Source organism: Ursus arctos, unplaced genomic scaffold (assembly GCF_023065955.2).
Source record: "Ursus arctos isolate Adak ecotype North America unplaced genomic scaffold, UrsArc2.0 scaffold_8, whole genome shotgun sequence".
Classification (NCBI taxonomy): domain Eukaryota; kingdom Metazoa; phylum Chordata; class Mammalia; order Carnivora; family Ursidae; genus Ursus; species Ursus arctos.
This window is the reverse complement of record NW_026623100.1, coordinates 62,982,420-62,999,604: the sequence shown is the minus strand read 5'-3', so window position 1 is coordinate 62,999,604 and position 17,185 is coordinate 62,982,420. Positions and strand designations below refer to the sequence as shown.

Genomic DNA, 17,185 nt, shown 5'->3' with positions numbered 1-17,185 from the left:
TCAAGGGCCACTGGCGCCAACCCCCTGCCACCCCATCAATCCGTAAGTGTTTCCAGAGCCCCTGCTATGTAATCAGTGCTGGTGGTGAGGCGGGGCCAGGGCTTGCCATGAGGATTGCCCAACGTGTCCTGAATCCATCGCAGGGAGGCAGTCAGTGACCAGGGCCCGGGGAGTCCTGGAGGTCCGGCACTGGGGTGGGAGGGCGGGGAGGGGCGGCGAACGAACAGAAGGCCTCCTCCCTCACCTTAGCCATTTTCATGAACGATGAGGCAGAGCAGGGAAACGGAGAGAGGTGGCAGGTCCCCTTGCAGGTGGACGAATGAAAAGGTGTTTTGAGGTTTTAATTAAAGGTGAAGGGAGGAGAGGGGAGAGGTGAGGGGAACAGCAATGAACTCTTTCCCCTGGTCTGGCCGCTGGGTTAGATCAGGCAGGAACTGGGGACAGAGAGAGCTACACCTGGGGCAGCTTTTCAGGCAGAGAAAGGAAGGGGTTTCTTTCCTCGAAGACAAAGCAAAGCCGATATTTACGCAATAAGTTGAGTCAATGAATTTAGCGTGAAGCTGTAAGTCTCCACTTGTTTTTTTCTTCGTACTATGTACTAAACGAGGATTTCACATTGTAAGTAGAAATTAGACATTTATCATTTATCTGTTGTTATTTTAATAAAGTAACCTTTTATAGGAAAAAGAGTGTGGGTGGACATGTTGTACACCTGCTTCTCCAGGTTACCTACTTCACTCCCACACCCAGGCACCCAGCCCACCTGGGGGAACCCCTTGACCTGCTGGTGTCAGGCCCCAGCTTCTCTAGGGCCAGGCTCACAGGTCTAATAACTGCCAAGGAACATCACTCTGGCTTTGGAGACTGATTCTAAGAGATTTCCTCCTGGTACAAAGAAGAGCTGAGAAGTCACACCAGGGCTTAGGGCCAGAGGCTGAAGAGGCCTGTGTTTGAAGCAGCAAGAGTCCCTATGAGAAGTCTTTCAGCCCAGAAGATGCTGGATCAGACAGCTTTGGAAGGGAGCCAAGCTTTGGGGAAATGTGTTGAACCTGAAGCTTGGGGGCCTTTACCTGTGACGGCTAGGTAATTCAGGGCCTAACCCTCTTTACGAGGAGAAGAAATCTGATGTAAGGTTTGCTTTGTTCAGTAAATGGGGAATGGTTTCAACGGACCGAGTTTGAGGAAAGGAGATCAGTTTGGTTCTCCCATGTTGGTGTCTGGGTATTCCCCAGACACAGAGGAGAGTTGCTCCTTTGCTCAACTTCCAGACTCTCCATTCAGCCAGGCAGTAAGAGACCCAAACAACCTCCTCGTAGAGCCCCATGGCCAGGGTACAGGTGACGGTCCTTTTAAAGGTTGACTAGCCCGTTCTTTAAACACAGACCCCCACTGCCGTCATAGCCCGCATCTTGCTTCTGCCTTTTGCAACGACGACGACAAAAATGACTTTGCTCAAATTTGTAACTTGAACCCTTACCTGTGGGGTCAAAGATGGGGGTCTCTCTTGTGTTTTCCCAGACTTTTGGCTCCTTGTTTGGGTTTCTCTCAAATAGATTTCTTGATTTGGGGGCTGTATTCTGTGGCATCTTGTCCTCTCCGCTGACTGGAACAGAGAAGACCCCATGGGCTGAGTTAAGCGAGGCTCGGTTTAAGGGAGAGAGAGGAGTGTGCCCCGGGGAAGGTGGGAGGGATAGCGAGGCCCGGGGTTGTCCGGGTTGGGGGCAAGTGCCAGGGACAGGGTGAACTCACTGGTGAGGTAGCAGTCCAGGCTGATGGAGATATTGTCAAAAGCCACGGTGGCTCTGGATCCTGGGCCCCACCACGCAACAATCTGCAGCCAGAACCTGTAGGTGTGTGAAGAGGAGCGTGTGTAAGGAGCAGCGTGGGTTGGTCACCTGTCAGGACTCAGCATCTGGCGGACGTGTGCCGATGCCTGGCTCACAGCTGTCCTTTGGGTCAGCCTTCCCTAATCGCGGAGAAGTTGTGAGAGGGGAGCAGTCCACAGCACCCCCTATGTCTCCAGCACAGAAGCATTTCCCTTTCTGAGGGACTGTTCCATAGGTTAATCCATTCTGGAGTTCAGGGCTCGATTTCAGGACTGCTGAAACTCCGAGGAGACCTCTTTCACTTTTTGGGTGTGGAGGGTCAGTAGAAATGGGTAGGCTTGATATTCAGCGGGTGCTCCCTGGTGGAGCCGAAGTCGTTATTAAAATATTTCTGTACCAACCGATAAAGAGCTACTGTCCTCCAAGTGTCCCCTGCTTGTTGCCTCAGGCAGCCTGGCCCCTCCCCTCATACCCCTAGTCTTCCCCATTATTCAGCAACTGAAAGGTTAACCCCCTGCACAGCACAGGGGTCTCGTCTGGCGTCTTATCCACTGTCAGTGTCCATCGGGGTTGCTCTGTGCAGTGCCTGACCCATTGTAAAATATTAAATAATTTGACTCTGATCCCTGGGAGTGTTTGTAACCAACACAGGGCAGGCTGTAAGTATTAACAGTAAACCCCACTGAGGTTTCTTCACAGACAAGCAGCATTTAAGTTGGTTTTGAAGGAAGGCGAGGACTCAGAGATATGGATGTGGGGCTGGGGAACGGTGAGGGGGGAGGGCATCTGCAGTGGAGGCACTGGAGTGAGGGATGGCTCAGCGCAGGGCCGGGCCCCTGTGGTGGGCGTGTGAGGGGTGCAGAAGGACGCAGAGATGGTGAGTGGCACGTGTGTATCAACGCACAGCATCAGGTTTCTCTATGAGCTGTGGCAAGGTCCCGGTTTCCTTCGATCTCCCCGGGGGACGCGGTCTGCGGATGAGCTCCCAGCTCAAGCCTGTGTCAGCTGGGACACAGCCAGGCCTGGAATTCTCAGGGCGGCAAACAGGGGCCCTAACACTGTCGTCTTGTTCTGTTTATAGCGGTTGCCAGGGTGAGAGAGATGCTGCTTGCAGGCAGCACGAAGACAGGTGCACAGAGCCACTTGGGGCTGGAGACTAGAAAGAATCCCATCCCTGGGGGAGGAGCAGTGGGTCAGGCCCCATGGCTCACCTTTCCGATTTCTCTGCTCTGGGTCCCACCTTCTCACCCGTCATCTACAGGCTGAGGGGCCAGGCCTGGTGCTGAGCGACCCGGGAGTCCTTCCAGGGAGCCTGGGGTGCCAGAGCAAGTGAATGACATGTGTGTGCCCGCTGAGCAGGGGGGAGAGGGACAAAACCCCTGTTTTGCCCTAACTGGGCCCTTTCCAGGGAGACCGCATGGCTCCGCTCCCCTCTCTGCTCTTCCTCCCTTCTCTCTGCCCTCCTTCTTCATTACTGAGAGATTAGGGCTGCAAGGTTCTCAACCCGCCACTGGGCCTCTTAGCATGGAAGGCATGATGCAGGCTGGGGCTGGAATGGTCTCTAAATAGAAGAGTTTCTAAAGTGCTCTGCAAGGCAACAGCAGTGGCAGCTGCTGTTTAAAAGAGTTTGATTGACACTGCGAATTGCACATAGTTGGAGTCAGGAACACGCCCAACAATCAGGGAAGACTCAATCAGATGTCGAACCAGAAGTAAACATGTAACATGGCCTCTGTCCACCCACAAGGCCACCCTGCAGACCCTGCCCCAAATGCTCCAGACTCCAGAGGCTGCAGGGAGGGGGGGGACGAAGGTGGGTCATCCTGGGGTGTGGGGGTGGCAGGGGTGAAGCAGAGGCATTCTGGGAATGGGGTCAGGGGATGGCAGGTGCTGGGGCAGGGAGGGGACAGCAGGACCCATCTGGGAACTTCTGTTCTTTTGGGGCACTAGCTGAGAGCCAGGTGGCCATCAGGGCCCCCCAGATTCAGGAGATTCAGGATTCTCTGCTTTGGATGGTACCTGGTTGAGTGTCTTCAGCTGAACCTCAGAGGAAGAAGAGATTGCTCCGGACTCTGCTTCCCCCCTCCCAGCTGAAGATGGGTGAGACTTCCTCAAGGCTCTCAGTCTTTCTGGTGCAACCTGTCTTTCCTGTCGCACTCCCCCAAAAGCATAGATACCAACTCACTCTCCAGGGTCAGCTGCGGCCTCGGGTCTTGAGTTCTAGCATGTACCAGGTGGAGTGCTCTGAGACTGAGAGAAAGTTCTAGCATGCACGTTTAGACTGCTCTAGGATTGAGGGAAAGTTCTAGCATGTACCAGGTGGAGTGCTCTGAGACAGAGAGAAAGTTCTAGCATGTACCAGTTAGACGGCTCTAGGATTGAGGGAAAGTTCTAGCATGTACCAGATGGAGTGCTCTGAGACTGAGAGAAAGTTCTAGTGTGCACCAGGTGGACAGCTCGGGGCTTGCGGGATAGTTCTAGCATGTTATCAGTTGGACTTCTCTGGGTCTAAGGAAAGGCGAGGCCCATGCCACATCACTGCCAGGATTACGAAGGTCAGGTGGTTCTAACAAACATTTAGTTACTCCACTGCTTGTTATCCCAAAGCCTTAACTCTGTGTGGAGAAAGAAAGCTGAGCCCCCATGAGAGCCCCCCTCTCAGAAGAACCTAGCCCACCCTCTCCGTGGGCAGCCTGGTCAAGGAGAAGGGAAGAGTGAACTCTTTGGGGCTCCTCCAGCTCCCTCACTCATCTGTGCTATTTAAGAACATGGCAGCTGAGCTTTTTCTAGCCTTTAGCAATTGATTTCACTCCCTGCCCCTCAATAGTTCACACCTGCTCAGCTCTTTCAGTTTTTTCCAAATAAGACACTTTTGATTGCACGGATTATTGTTGCTTTTTCTCTTTTTTCCAGCTGGTGGGGTTTGGAACTTGTTGATAAAACAGACTTGGCTTGAGATCTTGGTTGGAGCCTGTCTTCGCACAAAGAATGTACCCCTTGACTCTGTTCTTGCTCAGCTTTACAGAGAGGCTTGTTGAAAATTGGCCCAGGGGATTTGGGGAGGTGGCCACTGGGGCAGCGGGCCAGGTTGAGAGCGGACAGCCTTGAAATTGGGTGTCTCCCAGACTCACTGGGCAGATCTCTGTGTAGGAAATGCTCATGCTGCCCGTGCACGGCTCCGAAAACGCGCAGGCTCGTTCAGGCAACAGACTGTTAATGGACAGTGAATAGAATGCCTTATTTGCCACCCTGGCAGCCTTAGGGATTGACAAACCTAATTAAGTTCACTTAATGATTTTAAGTAGCTGACAAAAAGGTGTGTGTCTGAATGTGGACTGAGGGAATAGCAATGCTTTAGAGAGAGAGTGAGAAAGAATGGCCGGCCTGGGTAAAAGGCATTCATTTAACGGATGGGCACCACATCTCAGATTCCTCTGGACCATTTAGTGGGCTCGGAAGGGGGGGAGTGTTCTGCATCCCTTTTCGCAGCTGGGGCTTGTCTGGGCTCTGGCTGCTTAGGATAGAGCTGGCAGATACTGCTGAGGAAAAATGCTTTCTCCAATTTCTCACTGTGCACTTGATTTGCTCGGCAAAAGTCTTCTAAAATGGACTGTCACAAAGCTCGGGTCGCGGTATGCATTTCTATTAGAATAATGTATGTGATGAAAAAGCCCCGCCGCATCCATCCTATTATCTGCATAATTGACTTCAGTTACCAGTCGAAGAGGAGCGGCCTGGCCCGGCCGATGGCCAGCTTTGGGTTCCCGGGATCAGCCTGGCTCAGATCACCAGGGCCAGGGCTGGACATGTGCGGCCTACCTGACTCTAGAAGTCTGGCTCTGCGACAGTGAAGTGGGGCTAGACAATAAAGGCCAGACCCTCTCTTCCTGCTCAGCCCCAACTCTCAGAAGGAATTTACCATCCTCTGACTTGGTTTCCCCTCTGGGCATCATGACCCCCATAGTAGTGAGGGGGAGTCACTACAGAGTGATTCCCAGGTTGCCAAGGGCCATAGAAATCTTTCACAATGACTTGGCTTCTGTGAAGGAGTCCTTTGGGGAGGAATAGGGGAGAAAATGAGTTTTCAGCCAAGCTGAGCAAGCACAGAGAATCACTCTCACTCTTCAACAATCTCAGTCCCCAGCTTCCAGGCACTGGCTGTGTGTGACTCATGGTTCTGGTTCCCACATTTGCCCTGGCATGCCACCAATCGGCAAGGCCTGCCACGAGGCTGTTCCGCCAGACTGCAGGGCGGGAAGAAGCCCTTCTCTGGCAAGTTCCCACTTTGCTCTTTTATTTTTCTCATTCTGCATCAAGCATATGGCACTCTCCCTGGGCCCTAGGTTTGAGGGGAAAGGTGAAGGTCAGATCTTGCTTCTACGAGGCCTGGCCTGGCAGGGGATGTGCCTGTGTACAAATACACCTGGCCAACAGGCTCAAAGCTGTCGAGTGCCCAGAGGGAGGAGAGGTCATGCACTTGCCCCAGGGATCCCTTGGAACAAGTCCGGGCCTCTGGAAGGCTGTCCAGAGCTAGATGGCCCCTGCATCCATTCTTCTCAAGAGACTGGGATGTCCACTGCACCTTTCTCAGGACACAGAGACATTAGCAACACTGGCCTCTTCCTGTACTCTTTGCTGCTGTGTGGGATTATGGCTTTGAGAGCTGAGATGGTGTCAGAGACAGAGGCCCTCTCCACGGTGAGAAGACCCAGGAAAAGGGTGGTTGCTGGTTCCCTTGTCTCCTAACAGAAATATCTTTATGAGGGTGAATTAGCAGTTTTGTCTGCTTGGTGAGGGCTGAGTTTCAAAAGGTAGAGTGCAATGAGGACTGGGCTACATACTTGGTAGGACCCCGAGCAAGTCACTGAAATTTGTTAGGCACCATCTTGGTTTAAAAAAAAAATCATCCATGTAATGTGGGTATTTTTTTTTTTTTATAGTGGAAGCTTTTCTTTAGCATGGGAGAGTCTAGCTCATTGTTCCTGTTTTATATTTTTATTAGAAATCTGTGCTGCTTCAGCAGTGTTAGAAGTTCCATATCTCCCCGTCTGCCTTTGAGCAAAGATTATTTGAGCTCCTACTCCAAGTTCAAGCACTGTGTCTGCAGCTGGGGGTATAGAGACGCACAAGACATCGACCTTGACCTTGAGGAATTCAGAAGCCTTGTGATTCATATTATACAGTGACTAGGAGATTTCTATCACCTTTTTATTTCTGCCCCCATAGAGCTAGATTGTACAACCTGGGAAAACACTGAATCTGGGCAGTGAGAGGGAGAAGTCAAGAAAGACTTTAAAGAATTGAACGTCTAGGAAAACGGTAGGGCTATGGACAGAAGAATCCATAAGAGCCAAGTGTTGGGGGTGTATATTGAAGGTGTAGGAAGGCTGCCGATCAGGGAACCGGAAACCCAGGTATGGGACTCAGGTGAGATAAAGACTATGCATTACCTGCACAGAGTGAGGGTGGAAGTGGTGACCACCGATGAGATACTAGAGAACAGCCTGTATAGAATTGGATTCTGTTTTGTTTCAAATATCAGCAGTCCAGCTTTCCCCTAAATTCTACCTTGTGCTTGGGGAGAGAAGGGCTGAGAACTTAGGTCTACATTTTCAGAGGCACTAAGAGTTATGAAAAACATGTGCATCTGTTGACTTGTAAATTGAACTGTGGATATTACCAAGGAAATCTTGAGCAGATCTGAACACCCTCTTATTCTAAAGGGGTTCACTTATTGCCATTTTGAGCGACTACTTCTTCAAGCCAGGCTCACAGGCAGGATCTGTCTCACTGCTTTGCACTCGTGATTGTGGAAACTTAGCAATCAAAAGCAACAACTTGTCCCCAACGTCACAGTAAATCAGTGTTAGAAATAGGATTTAAAGCTCAGAATTGCTAATCTACTCCTTGCTCCAGTGATCTGGGATATTTTCTGAGAAAGACACAGAGCCAGATCCTTTCAGAGTTATGAATGTTTGATTTGTACACAGCTATGCCCGGCTGCACATTGCACTGCTGAGCCACCAGCCACCAGCCACGTCTCTCCCCCTCTTCTGGGAGGGCTGGCCCAAGGCTGTCCTGGGCCCCTGGTGCCATTTGGAAGGTGGCAGAAGAGGCCTCTTTTCCTCCAGCCCCTCTTCCCCCTTTCTGAGCTCTATTTCGAGGCTCAGAGCATTTCACATTTAGTCCCTCACAGAGCTTTCAACAGCCTCCTTATTCTGGTTTCCCATCCTCCACAGTGCAGAGTCCAAAATATGTGGCCCCGTATCCCTGCTCACTTTCTCCCAAGGATATTGCTCGGGATTCTCTGACATGACCTAGTTGCCTATTCTGGGATCCACATAAAACTTTTCTGACTATAAGCCTCCATTCATCCTGAAGGCCTTCTTTGGAATGCTCTTGGCCCTGTCCCACTTCTGGAAGATCTAAATTTTTCTCAAGGTCTGTCCTATAATAATCCACATTCTCCATGACAGGGAGGTCACCATACCATTTGAACACTGGCCGTGCTGTTGGGACTCTGCACAATCCCACATGTATTGCTGTTTGCCTGTCAGTGTGTATGCTCTGTGTCTCTCTCCACCCCCAGCAGCCTGGCAAGAAGCTGGGTCACACACCCCTTTCCATCCTCTGTGCTTGATGGGGGCTTACTATACGTTTGCTGACAATGTGACAAGGATCCTTCCCTAGTCACTCAATTCCCTGTCTTGCCCACAAGACATTCGAATCTGACATTTTATGCTGGTGACTTCCAAATGTGGCCAAACATCAAAATCACTTATGAAACTTAAAAAAAATATATATGTATCCTTGGCCTCATATGTGACTTCCTGAGTCAGAATCTCTGTGTCTGGAGCCCAGGGCTCTGCATTATTAAAAAAAAAAAAAAGAATTTGAGGAGCGCCTGGGTGGCATAGCGGTTGGGCGTCTGCCTTCGGCTCAGGGCGTGATCCCGGCGACCTGGGATCGAGCCCCACATCAGGCTCTTCTGCTATGAGCCTGCTTCTTCCTCTCCCACTCCCCCTGCTTGTGTTCCCTCTCTCGCTGGCTGTCTCTATCTCTGTCAAATAAATAAATAAAATCTTTAAAAAAAAAAAAAAGAATTTGAAAAAACATGGTTAGCTAAGTTTTTCAACCACTGTCGTATGGTATTCTGCTAGTTTTAAGCCTTCTCAAAAATACTTTTTGTTTAATTTATGTTTTGATTTTAGAAAGGAAAAAATCAGTGAGGGAAATTCTGGGGTGATTTCTGCAAGAAAGTAAGGTTTTGCTACATCATACAATTTTGGGAATGAAACATTCATGATTTAGAATAGATCCTAGAATTGATTTCAGCCTTGAATTATGAAGGTTCTAGGGAAAGACTGATCAATGCTCAGAGTAGCTAAATAAGGAATTGGTATTCTCAAGTGACACTTTGATAGACACCCAGAGATAGGGGCTATATTCCTTGGCTAATTCCATGACACAACATATCTTTTCTTTTTCTCCGCATCAAACCCATTTCCCCTTCTTCTGGACACACAGCTAGGCTACATTCCTCAGCATCCCTTGCAGGCAAGCACAGCCGTGTGACTGAGTTCTAGCCAATGGAACGTGAGCTGAAGCGATGACTCACAAAAATCTTCCTATGTGAGCTGCCCCCCATGCTCTTTCTCCATTGGCTGTCTTAACACAAAGGATTCCTAAACTGGAGAAAAGGATTGAGCTGCAGGGAGAAGGAGGCTGGGCCCCTGGATGACCAGATGGAAGGCCACTCTCCAACTAGCACACTCATTTTGGATTCCACATGGGCAAGAAATACATTTCTTTTTGTACATCCCTGAGAATAGGAGGTTTAATGTTACTTTGGGTAGTGCTACCCAACTAACATATCATGTAGCACAAACCTAGTTACTTAGGTGTTCTCCATGTACGTGATGTGGTTGGGTTGATGGCTAACTCCCTCCTGGGGGTAGGATGATGGGTAAAGTTAGCCTTGGCTGGCTGCAGGACTCTGACATACTCTTTACAGCTACAGCCATCCTCCAGCGCACACTCTACACCTCTCCAGGACTAGGGACACGCCTGAGTAAGGCAGTGGATTTAAGGAGTGTGGTCTAGTGCTCTGGGATGTTAGTTCCCTCATCTTTCTGGGGGAAGGTAAGGAGAGCAAAGTCAAGTTGTCCATGAAGGGCCTTGCACTTGCTGGGTTTAGTCAGTGCTATTCACCCTGTTTGGCCTAAAATTGCCCTGGAGCCTACCATTTTCTCCCAGTTCAGAGGACTGAGTCAGGCTGATGTTAATAAGCATGCAGTGATCCCCAGCCCCTGTAGCTTTGGGAAGGGACACTTGTACTGCCACAGCTGGCTAGGGGCAGAGAACACCTTTTCTTCGTTACCCACTGGGAAGAGGGCCCTGGAAGTGCTGAGTTTTGCCTGCGTACATGGACTCAGGGCAGTCAGACTCACTCGGGATGGGTAGATGCCACCTGGGAAAGAGAACCTTGAGATCTTCCCCTTCCCTTTGCCCCCACCTCTGACTTTGAAGCCTGTGGGGCCACTTCCGAGTGAGTCCCTGATGTGCATCTGTTGATAGTGAATGAATCAACAAATGCAGACTACCCAGGGGGAGAGTCATTGCTCCCTGCTTCTGTTAGTGTGGGCATATCTGGCAGAGAAAGAACCCCAAACCGGCTACCAGAGAGGAGCCCATTGGGCAAGCGAGGAGCCCCAACAGCTGTGGCTTTATTGAGTCTCATGCTGTTCTCTCTGTCTGTGCTTCCCTCTTCCTTGGCCTTGACTGCCCTGTGATGCAAAGGTCTTGATTTCCTACCAGGCTCCCCCTTAGATGACATCCCTAGGGGGCTGAAATACATTGCTTGTCCAGGTAAGCCTGTCACCTGGTACCAAGTAGGGCAGTAAGTGTTGGCTGGATACATACATAACATCTGGATGACTCTGGAGGTTAGTACCATTTACACCAGAGCATTCACAGGTATTCTCTGGTGGACTGAAAGGAGATGGAAGGGGCTCCGAGGAAGAGCCCCAGTGCTTAACTACCTGTACTTTGATTTAACCCTTCTGTGCCTCCATCTTCTCACCTGAAAATGGGGATGACATCTGCCCCAGCTACCCCAAAGTGTGGGACAGAGTAGGCACCTGGAGTTGTGAGGGGGTAAAGCACTCTGGGAGGCAGGTGCATGGCTATCACGGGTGCAAGGAATATGGGGCTGAGTATAAGGAGTTGCAGGAGCTGCTGTGGCAGCTGACACAGCCTGCCCAGTAGAGGGGCAGCAGACACTGGTTTGTGGGGCTTGCAGGGGTGACGTCCACTCCTTCCATTGGCACCTCTCCTTCCTGGGACTGGTGGAGACAAAACAGCTACAAATGGAAACTTTTGCAGAAGGGAAGGCAAGGGCAGAAGGTGAAGCATCCAGGCAGGGCCTGACCCTCTGCTGGCTTCTCCTGGGGACCATGTAGCCATGGTATGACCTAGATTTTCTGTGTTGGTCCTTATGTAAGTGAACTTTATTCTCTACTCGAGGGCAATTTGTTAAATGTATAACTAAATGTATTTTATTTTTATGCTTTTGTTAGACATGGTACATGAATACATTTGCCAATGAAAACGGCTATTGGGACTTATGCTCTAGTTCTGAAGTGGAGATAGTCAAACACATGCTGGAGTGGTGACTTGAAAAGGCACTTGGGGAAGGGACCATTGTGTCCCAGGAGAGCAAGGAGAGACTCTCCCTGTGCTGGTGGTGTTGCCCAGGCTGGAGGTGTGAGGGAAGGGGAGTAGGCAAAGGCTTGGTGGGGAGTGGTCTTCAGCAGGAGCTGGGGCTGGGGGAGCAGACGATGGGTTTCCGTGGTGGAAGATACAAAGGAAAGACAATAAACTAACTAAAAATGAATAAGAGGTGTGGCCTAAAAAATCCCAAACCAAAATATTTCGTTCATAATGATGGCTATCACTTACCAAGTTTGCTACTACATGCCAAGCACTGTGTCTTCATTTCCTCAGGCATATACATACGAAGTAGACTAGCCTAAGGGTTAAGGGAAAATTATTTAACCTCTTTAGACCTCCTATGCCTCTTATAAAAAGGGGGATTAATTATAGTATCTACCCCAAGGGCTACTATAAAGATGGAATGAGATAACGCATGTTAAGTATTTGTGACAGTGACGGGCATGAAGTAAATACTCAATGAAAGCTAGCTCCAATCATTATCATTTATAACTCTGCTCATGGCTCTAGGACGAAGCTGTGATTCAATTTACAAAAATCTGAATTAAACACAGCTTTTTAGGAGTGTGTCTAGACCTGCAAATGGAGGTTCATTGGAAATTTCTGGATTTCTTCTCCCTGAAGTTACTACTTCTCTGCTCAGGTAAGAATAAGTAATGAAAATGCCTTTTTCATCACAGAAAGATGCTACACAAAGGGAGAGTATTGTTACTGATAGCACCCCGTCTAAAGTGGAGGTTCTGTGGATGAGAAACAGGAATGGGATATGAGAAAAATCTTGGCTCTGTGGAGGTTGGCCTAAGTACATGAAGACATAACTCTCAGTTTAACGGATCCCATTTGAAAGATGCATTTATCAAACACACTACTTGTCATTTAGGACAAAGGATACAAAAGGAACAGAAATCTAAATATCTTCAGAGGGAACATTTTTTCTTGTTAGACTATGTATATAGGGTACAGCTAAAAGCCTTTATAATGATAATGCTGGGGAAGAGAGCCTCCACATGCACGTTAAGTTATGTACTTTCTATCTGGCTGTATGATTGCAGTGATTTGTGGGACAAGGTTTGATCCATGGTGTTTCCAAATCCATCTTGTAATGAGTCAAACTTAGCACCTGCTTCTGCTCTGTAAGCATGTCAAAGCTTAAGATGGTGTCAGAATGTTGTGTTTAATTTACTAGGATATATGATTATAAAGAGGAAAACTATGCCCCTATGAGAGACTGACAGATTAAGGGGCGAGAACATGCCTTTCTTCCATTTTGAGAAAAGGCAGAATTAATTCCAACAGAAAGAATGGCAGTTGAATGGGGAGGAAATGAAGAAAACTAGTTATATGAGGTGGACGTAAAGTAAGCACACATCAAGCCAATCTTCGAATTGGTGCTGTCCTTCAAAATTACTTTGAAAGCACATATCTGTATTTGAGGGATGCTGCCACTGCTCAAAACATCAGGGCACTACTTGCGGAGATTTTTCTTGTTACTCTTTATAGTATGGTTTGATATCCTAGTTGGTCAATATCACTTCATAATGATGACAGACTGTGGCATTATTTCTATCCCTTTGCCTGTTTGTAAATGGACAGAAGAAATACCACTCCATGGATCAATGTCTCCCTATCATCAACCTTTATATACTGATGGCATATTCTCTGAGCCTTCACACAAAGACTACTATGTGATGGCACCAATGTGAATATAGTTTTTTGCTCTCAAGTGTTCAGCTCTAGCTCTCTCTACTCACAAGGATTAGGGCGCACAATTAAGATCAACGTCTTTCTTATAAAGTGATTCCGACAGAACAGTGACCAGAGATAAAGAAAGCACAGGTACCAGGCAAGTCCCTAAAGAAAATTCCTTGTCGTAAGAGTAACAATTGCTGCTTGGATTCATCTGATGGGACATAGGTGTTGCTTTGATATACAGAACACTTTGTAGCAATATTTATTGTAATGTGATTTTATCTGTTTCGTTGGATTGAACACAGGAAGAATGTTAGATGGATTCCAAAAAGTGAAATTCTCAGTTAACTCAGCTGGAATTTGGAAATATATGCAATTTCTCTCAACACATCATTCTGTAAAGACATATTTACTGGACATATGATGTGTTAGGCATGGTTCTAGATGCTCAAGGAATAGTGATATATAAGACAGATTTGATCTCTGTCTTGTTAGTGTGTATATTCAGGTATTAAAAAAAAGATAGTAAAGAGTGATAAGTTATTATAGGGATATTTCAGGAACCATGAGAAAATACTGTAGGTACACTATTTAGTCTAGAAGTCTTCAAAAAGTGAAGGAAGAGTGGTAGTTAGGGAGAAGGAAGGTAGAGGAAGAACATTTCAGGTGGAGAGAATGGAAGGTGCATAAGTCTGTAAGAATCTAGTAAGGCACAACTGAATTGAAAGAAGAGTTTAGAACCCAGGAGCAGCTTAGAGCTAACCTGTAAACCCTAATAAGGTTGCTTCAAAAAGCTTTGTAATGTATGCAATGCAATGTAATGTTGGGGAACCTAGGAGTGGAGGAGATTTGGGACAGCATTGGTAATAAAGTTCCTGCTCCTTCAAGGTCCATGGTTGAGGAGCTGTCCAGGACGTGGGTGCTGAATAGCTGAAGCCAGGACCTGCCTAAGGAAGCAGGGGGTACAAAGTGCTAATGCCTACCTCAGGGTGGGGAGAAAGAGAGTCAGCCTTTGTCTTTTATCCATTTTCCTTCTCTTTCCCTTATACATTTCCTTCCTCTATCTCTCCCACCACCTACTTTCATTTTCTGGCAATCTGGCAGCTATAGCTCACTCTCCTTGGGAGGAAAAGGAAGAATGTGTTTCTTGCTCCTCCTCATCAGTGACTTCCCCTTATAAGAAGTCTACACACAAACTGAGGGCTTCAGAGGGGAGGAGGGTGGGGGAATGGGATAGGCTGGTGATGGGTGGTAGGGAAGGCACATATTACATGGTGCACTGGGTGTTATACAAAACTAATGAATCATCGAACTTTACATCAGAAAGCAGGGATGTACTGTATGGTGACTAACATAATATAATAAAAAAATATTAAAAAAAAGAAGTCTACGCAGCACTGATGACAGCAAATTCAGAAGAACATTCACCCCTATCTTAGGGTTGCATGACTGGTTGTTATTGCTAAATTGGCCATCCCAGCCTCTTCTGAGGCATTAGGTGGGGAGATATTATTATTATCATATTCTAGTTATTGTTAGTGTTATCACTGACTGAGCGCCTGCTGTGGGCCAGGCAGTTTACCAAGCACTTTACTTCCCTAAGCCTCAGAGGTAAATTTTATTATGTCTGTTTTATAGAACATGGCTCAACTTGGAAGATCAGTGGTTGTGACTTGTGCTCTTTTTTCAATAAGTTATCTGAGACTACCTAACTGAGGGATGAGGACAGAGGATGCGGGAAATAAAATTCATTGATACTTACTATATATAGATGCTTTTAACAGTTGTTTTATTTAGTCTCGTAACAATCCTGTGAAGTTGTATTGTTACTATACTTACTTTACAGATGTGGGCACCAAGGCCCAGAGAGGTTCAGTGATTGGTTGGGGTCACACCACCAGTGAGTGGCTGAGACCGTTTTAAACTTGGGACTATCTGATACTAAAGCCTATGCTCTTTCATCCACAGTGCTTTTTTAGTTTTATGGGGTAGTCACATCTACTGGTAGGTGATTTTAGCAACTGAAAACTGCTGTGTCTCCTTCTCCTGCAGTTCCATTTTCTTCTGGGTCTTGATGCCTTCTATACCATCTCTAGCTCTGGGTGGGGGGAGTAGCTTCCCACATCAGAGCATGTCAGTGGCGGGCAGCCTCCCAGTGAATGGGGGCATTCGTGTGTTTTGTAATTGCACATTTATTAGGTCACAAAGCATCATCGAACCACGCAGGCCTTTGTCTGAATTCCCACTGGACAGTTTGGTCTCAGTATCAATACTGGAAATGTCAGTCTGGTAAACAGCCTTTAACAGGGAGGATGGAGGCTGAGAACAAAGTCTCCTTCAAACGAAACTCTAGCGGATGGGAGTGAACAGAGTCAACATCTTACTTGCTCTAAATCCCCTGGAGTGATTATGAAAGGGAGAGGACTTGCTGGATTGAGGAGAAAAAAACCCTTTGATTCATCTGAATTAATTTAGCATCTCCCAGGAGGGAGGGCTCTGGCATCATCCTACTGTTCTCCATCCACTGCATACAACACCCACAATCCCGAAGGACAAAAGACCAGTCTATGGTAGGGAGTGCCCACACTGCCCCTTCTTCCACTTTAATTAAATCCATTTGTCCTGGGGGCAGCACTGCGCCTCAGGATGTCCACCGGCTTTGATCTTTAACCTACACACATCTGAAGGAGTGGGAAGCTGGTGCTCAGAGTGAGGACAATCGCTTCTTCCCATGACAGCACGGCTCAAGTTATGAGCTCTTGGAAATAGCAGACTCTGTGAAGTTTGGGTGAAGAATTTGAGACCCAACTTTATACTTACAAAGCTGCAAGCCAACTGGCATCACCCTTGCCTTGCCTTAAGCCCTCTGTCCTCATTTTTCAAAGGTGGATCCACCAGGATGGTAATTTGAGTGGGTTTTAAAAGTCTAAATGCAGAGGCTGTTCTGGATTGCTGGGTTTGACATTTAGCCTATTAAAGGTGGCTTTCCCCCTCCAGACCCATTCATCTGCCCCCTTTATAGAAATAACTCCTACCCTCTGCCCTCTGCCTTCTTTGGTCTGGAACAGATCGGTGCACCAACCATGGACGACTCAGTATACTGCCGCAGGGAGTCACGTGAGCTGCTGTGCTGGGCCAGGCACTGCTTGGCCCAGGCTGACTGCAGGTGGCAGACTGGTGCCATCCTGGAGAGACAAGTGGCAGCTGATCTCAGTGGTTACGGCTCCGTTTCAGAGCCACATGGAGTCAATGATCTTTTAGTCTAACCCTCTCAGTTTAAAGATGAGGAAATTGAGACCCAGGGAGGTTCAAGGTCATAAAGCCACTAGGGACAGAATTCAGGAACCAGGGCCTCTGGTAGAAGCACTCTTCCATTTACGGAAGAATTTGTCATCTCCCTCATCTACCTGCCTCTGGGACCTGACTCCACCAAGCCCTGGACTTGGACTGACCTGAGCACCAGTCCTCACTCGGAGGCCAGCTTGCTGGTGCTGTAACTCTTTGGTTCTTGATGAGAATCTTGTAAAAGGGCAGGAATGGGGAACATGATCAGGTCCGTATTACCTATGTCACAGATCTTTTTTGTTAATAAGGGATAAATAAAATGGCAAATGGGAAAACAAGGCAAAATGCATTAAGAGAAAATGTGATATACATATAAAGCCTGATTATTATTTGGCACTAATATGAGTTGTTCAGTTTTATTTCTTCCTGCTACAGATACTGGAAGCAGCCAATCAGGCCAGGCTGAGATGCAAGAGATGAGGGCTCACTGGCCTGGAAATGCCCTGGAGAAACTCAGTGCTCCATGTGTGTCTGCAGCCAGGGTGTGCACGTGTGTATGTACGTGCACAGATTTGCCTGTATGACATGTATGTGCTCATCTGGATGTGCATCTTGGGTAGAAGGGATGGGGGGAGGGACGACATGACCCCTTT

At 47.9% G+C, this 17,185-nt stretch overlaps 1 protein-coding gene across 1 annotated transcript in view; it reads right to left on the bottom strand.

The window, feature by feature from the left end:
- The window catches only part of ALK (ALK receptor tyrosine kinase), a 655,077-nt gene that overhangs the window by 76,048 nt on the left and 561,844 nt on the right, over nt 1-17,185 (bottom strand). The window contains exons 10-11 of the mRNA XM_044379628.3: nt 1,750-1,844; nt 1,478-1,603 (exon numbers count right to left, since the gene is read on the bottom strand). Of these exons, the coding sequence (XP_044235563.2) occupies nt 1,478-1,603; nt 1,750-1,844 (221 nt within the window). The remainder of the gene's footprint in view (nt 1-1,477; nt 1,604-1,749; nt 1,845-17,185) is intronic.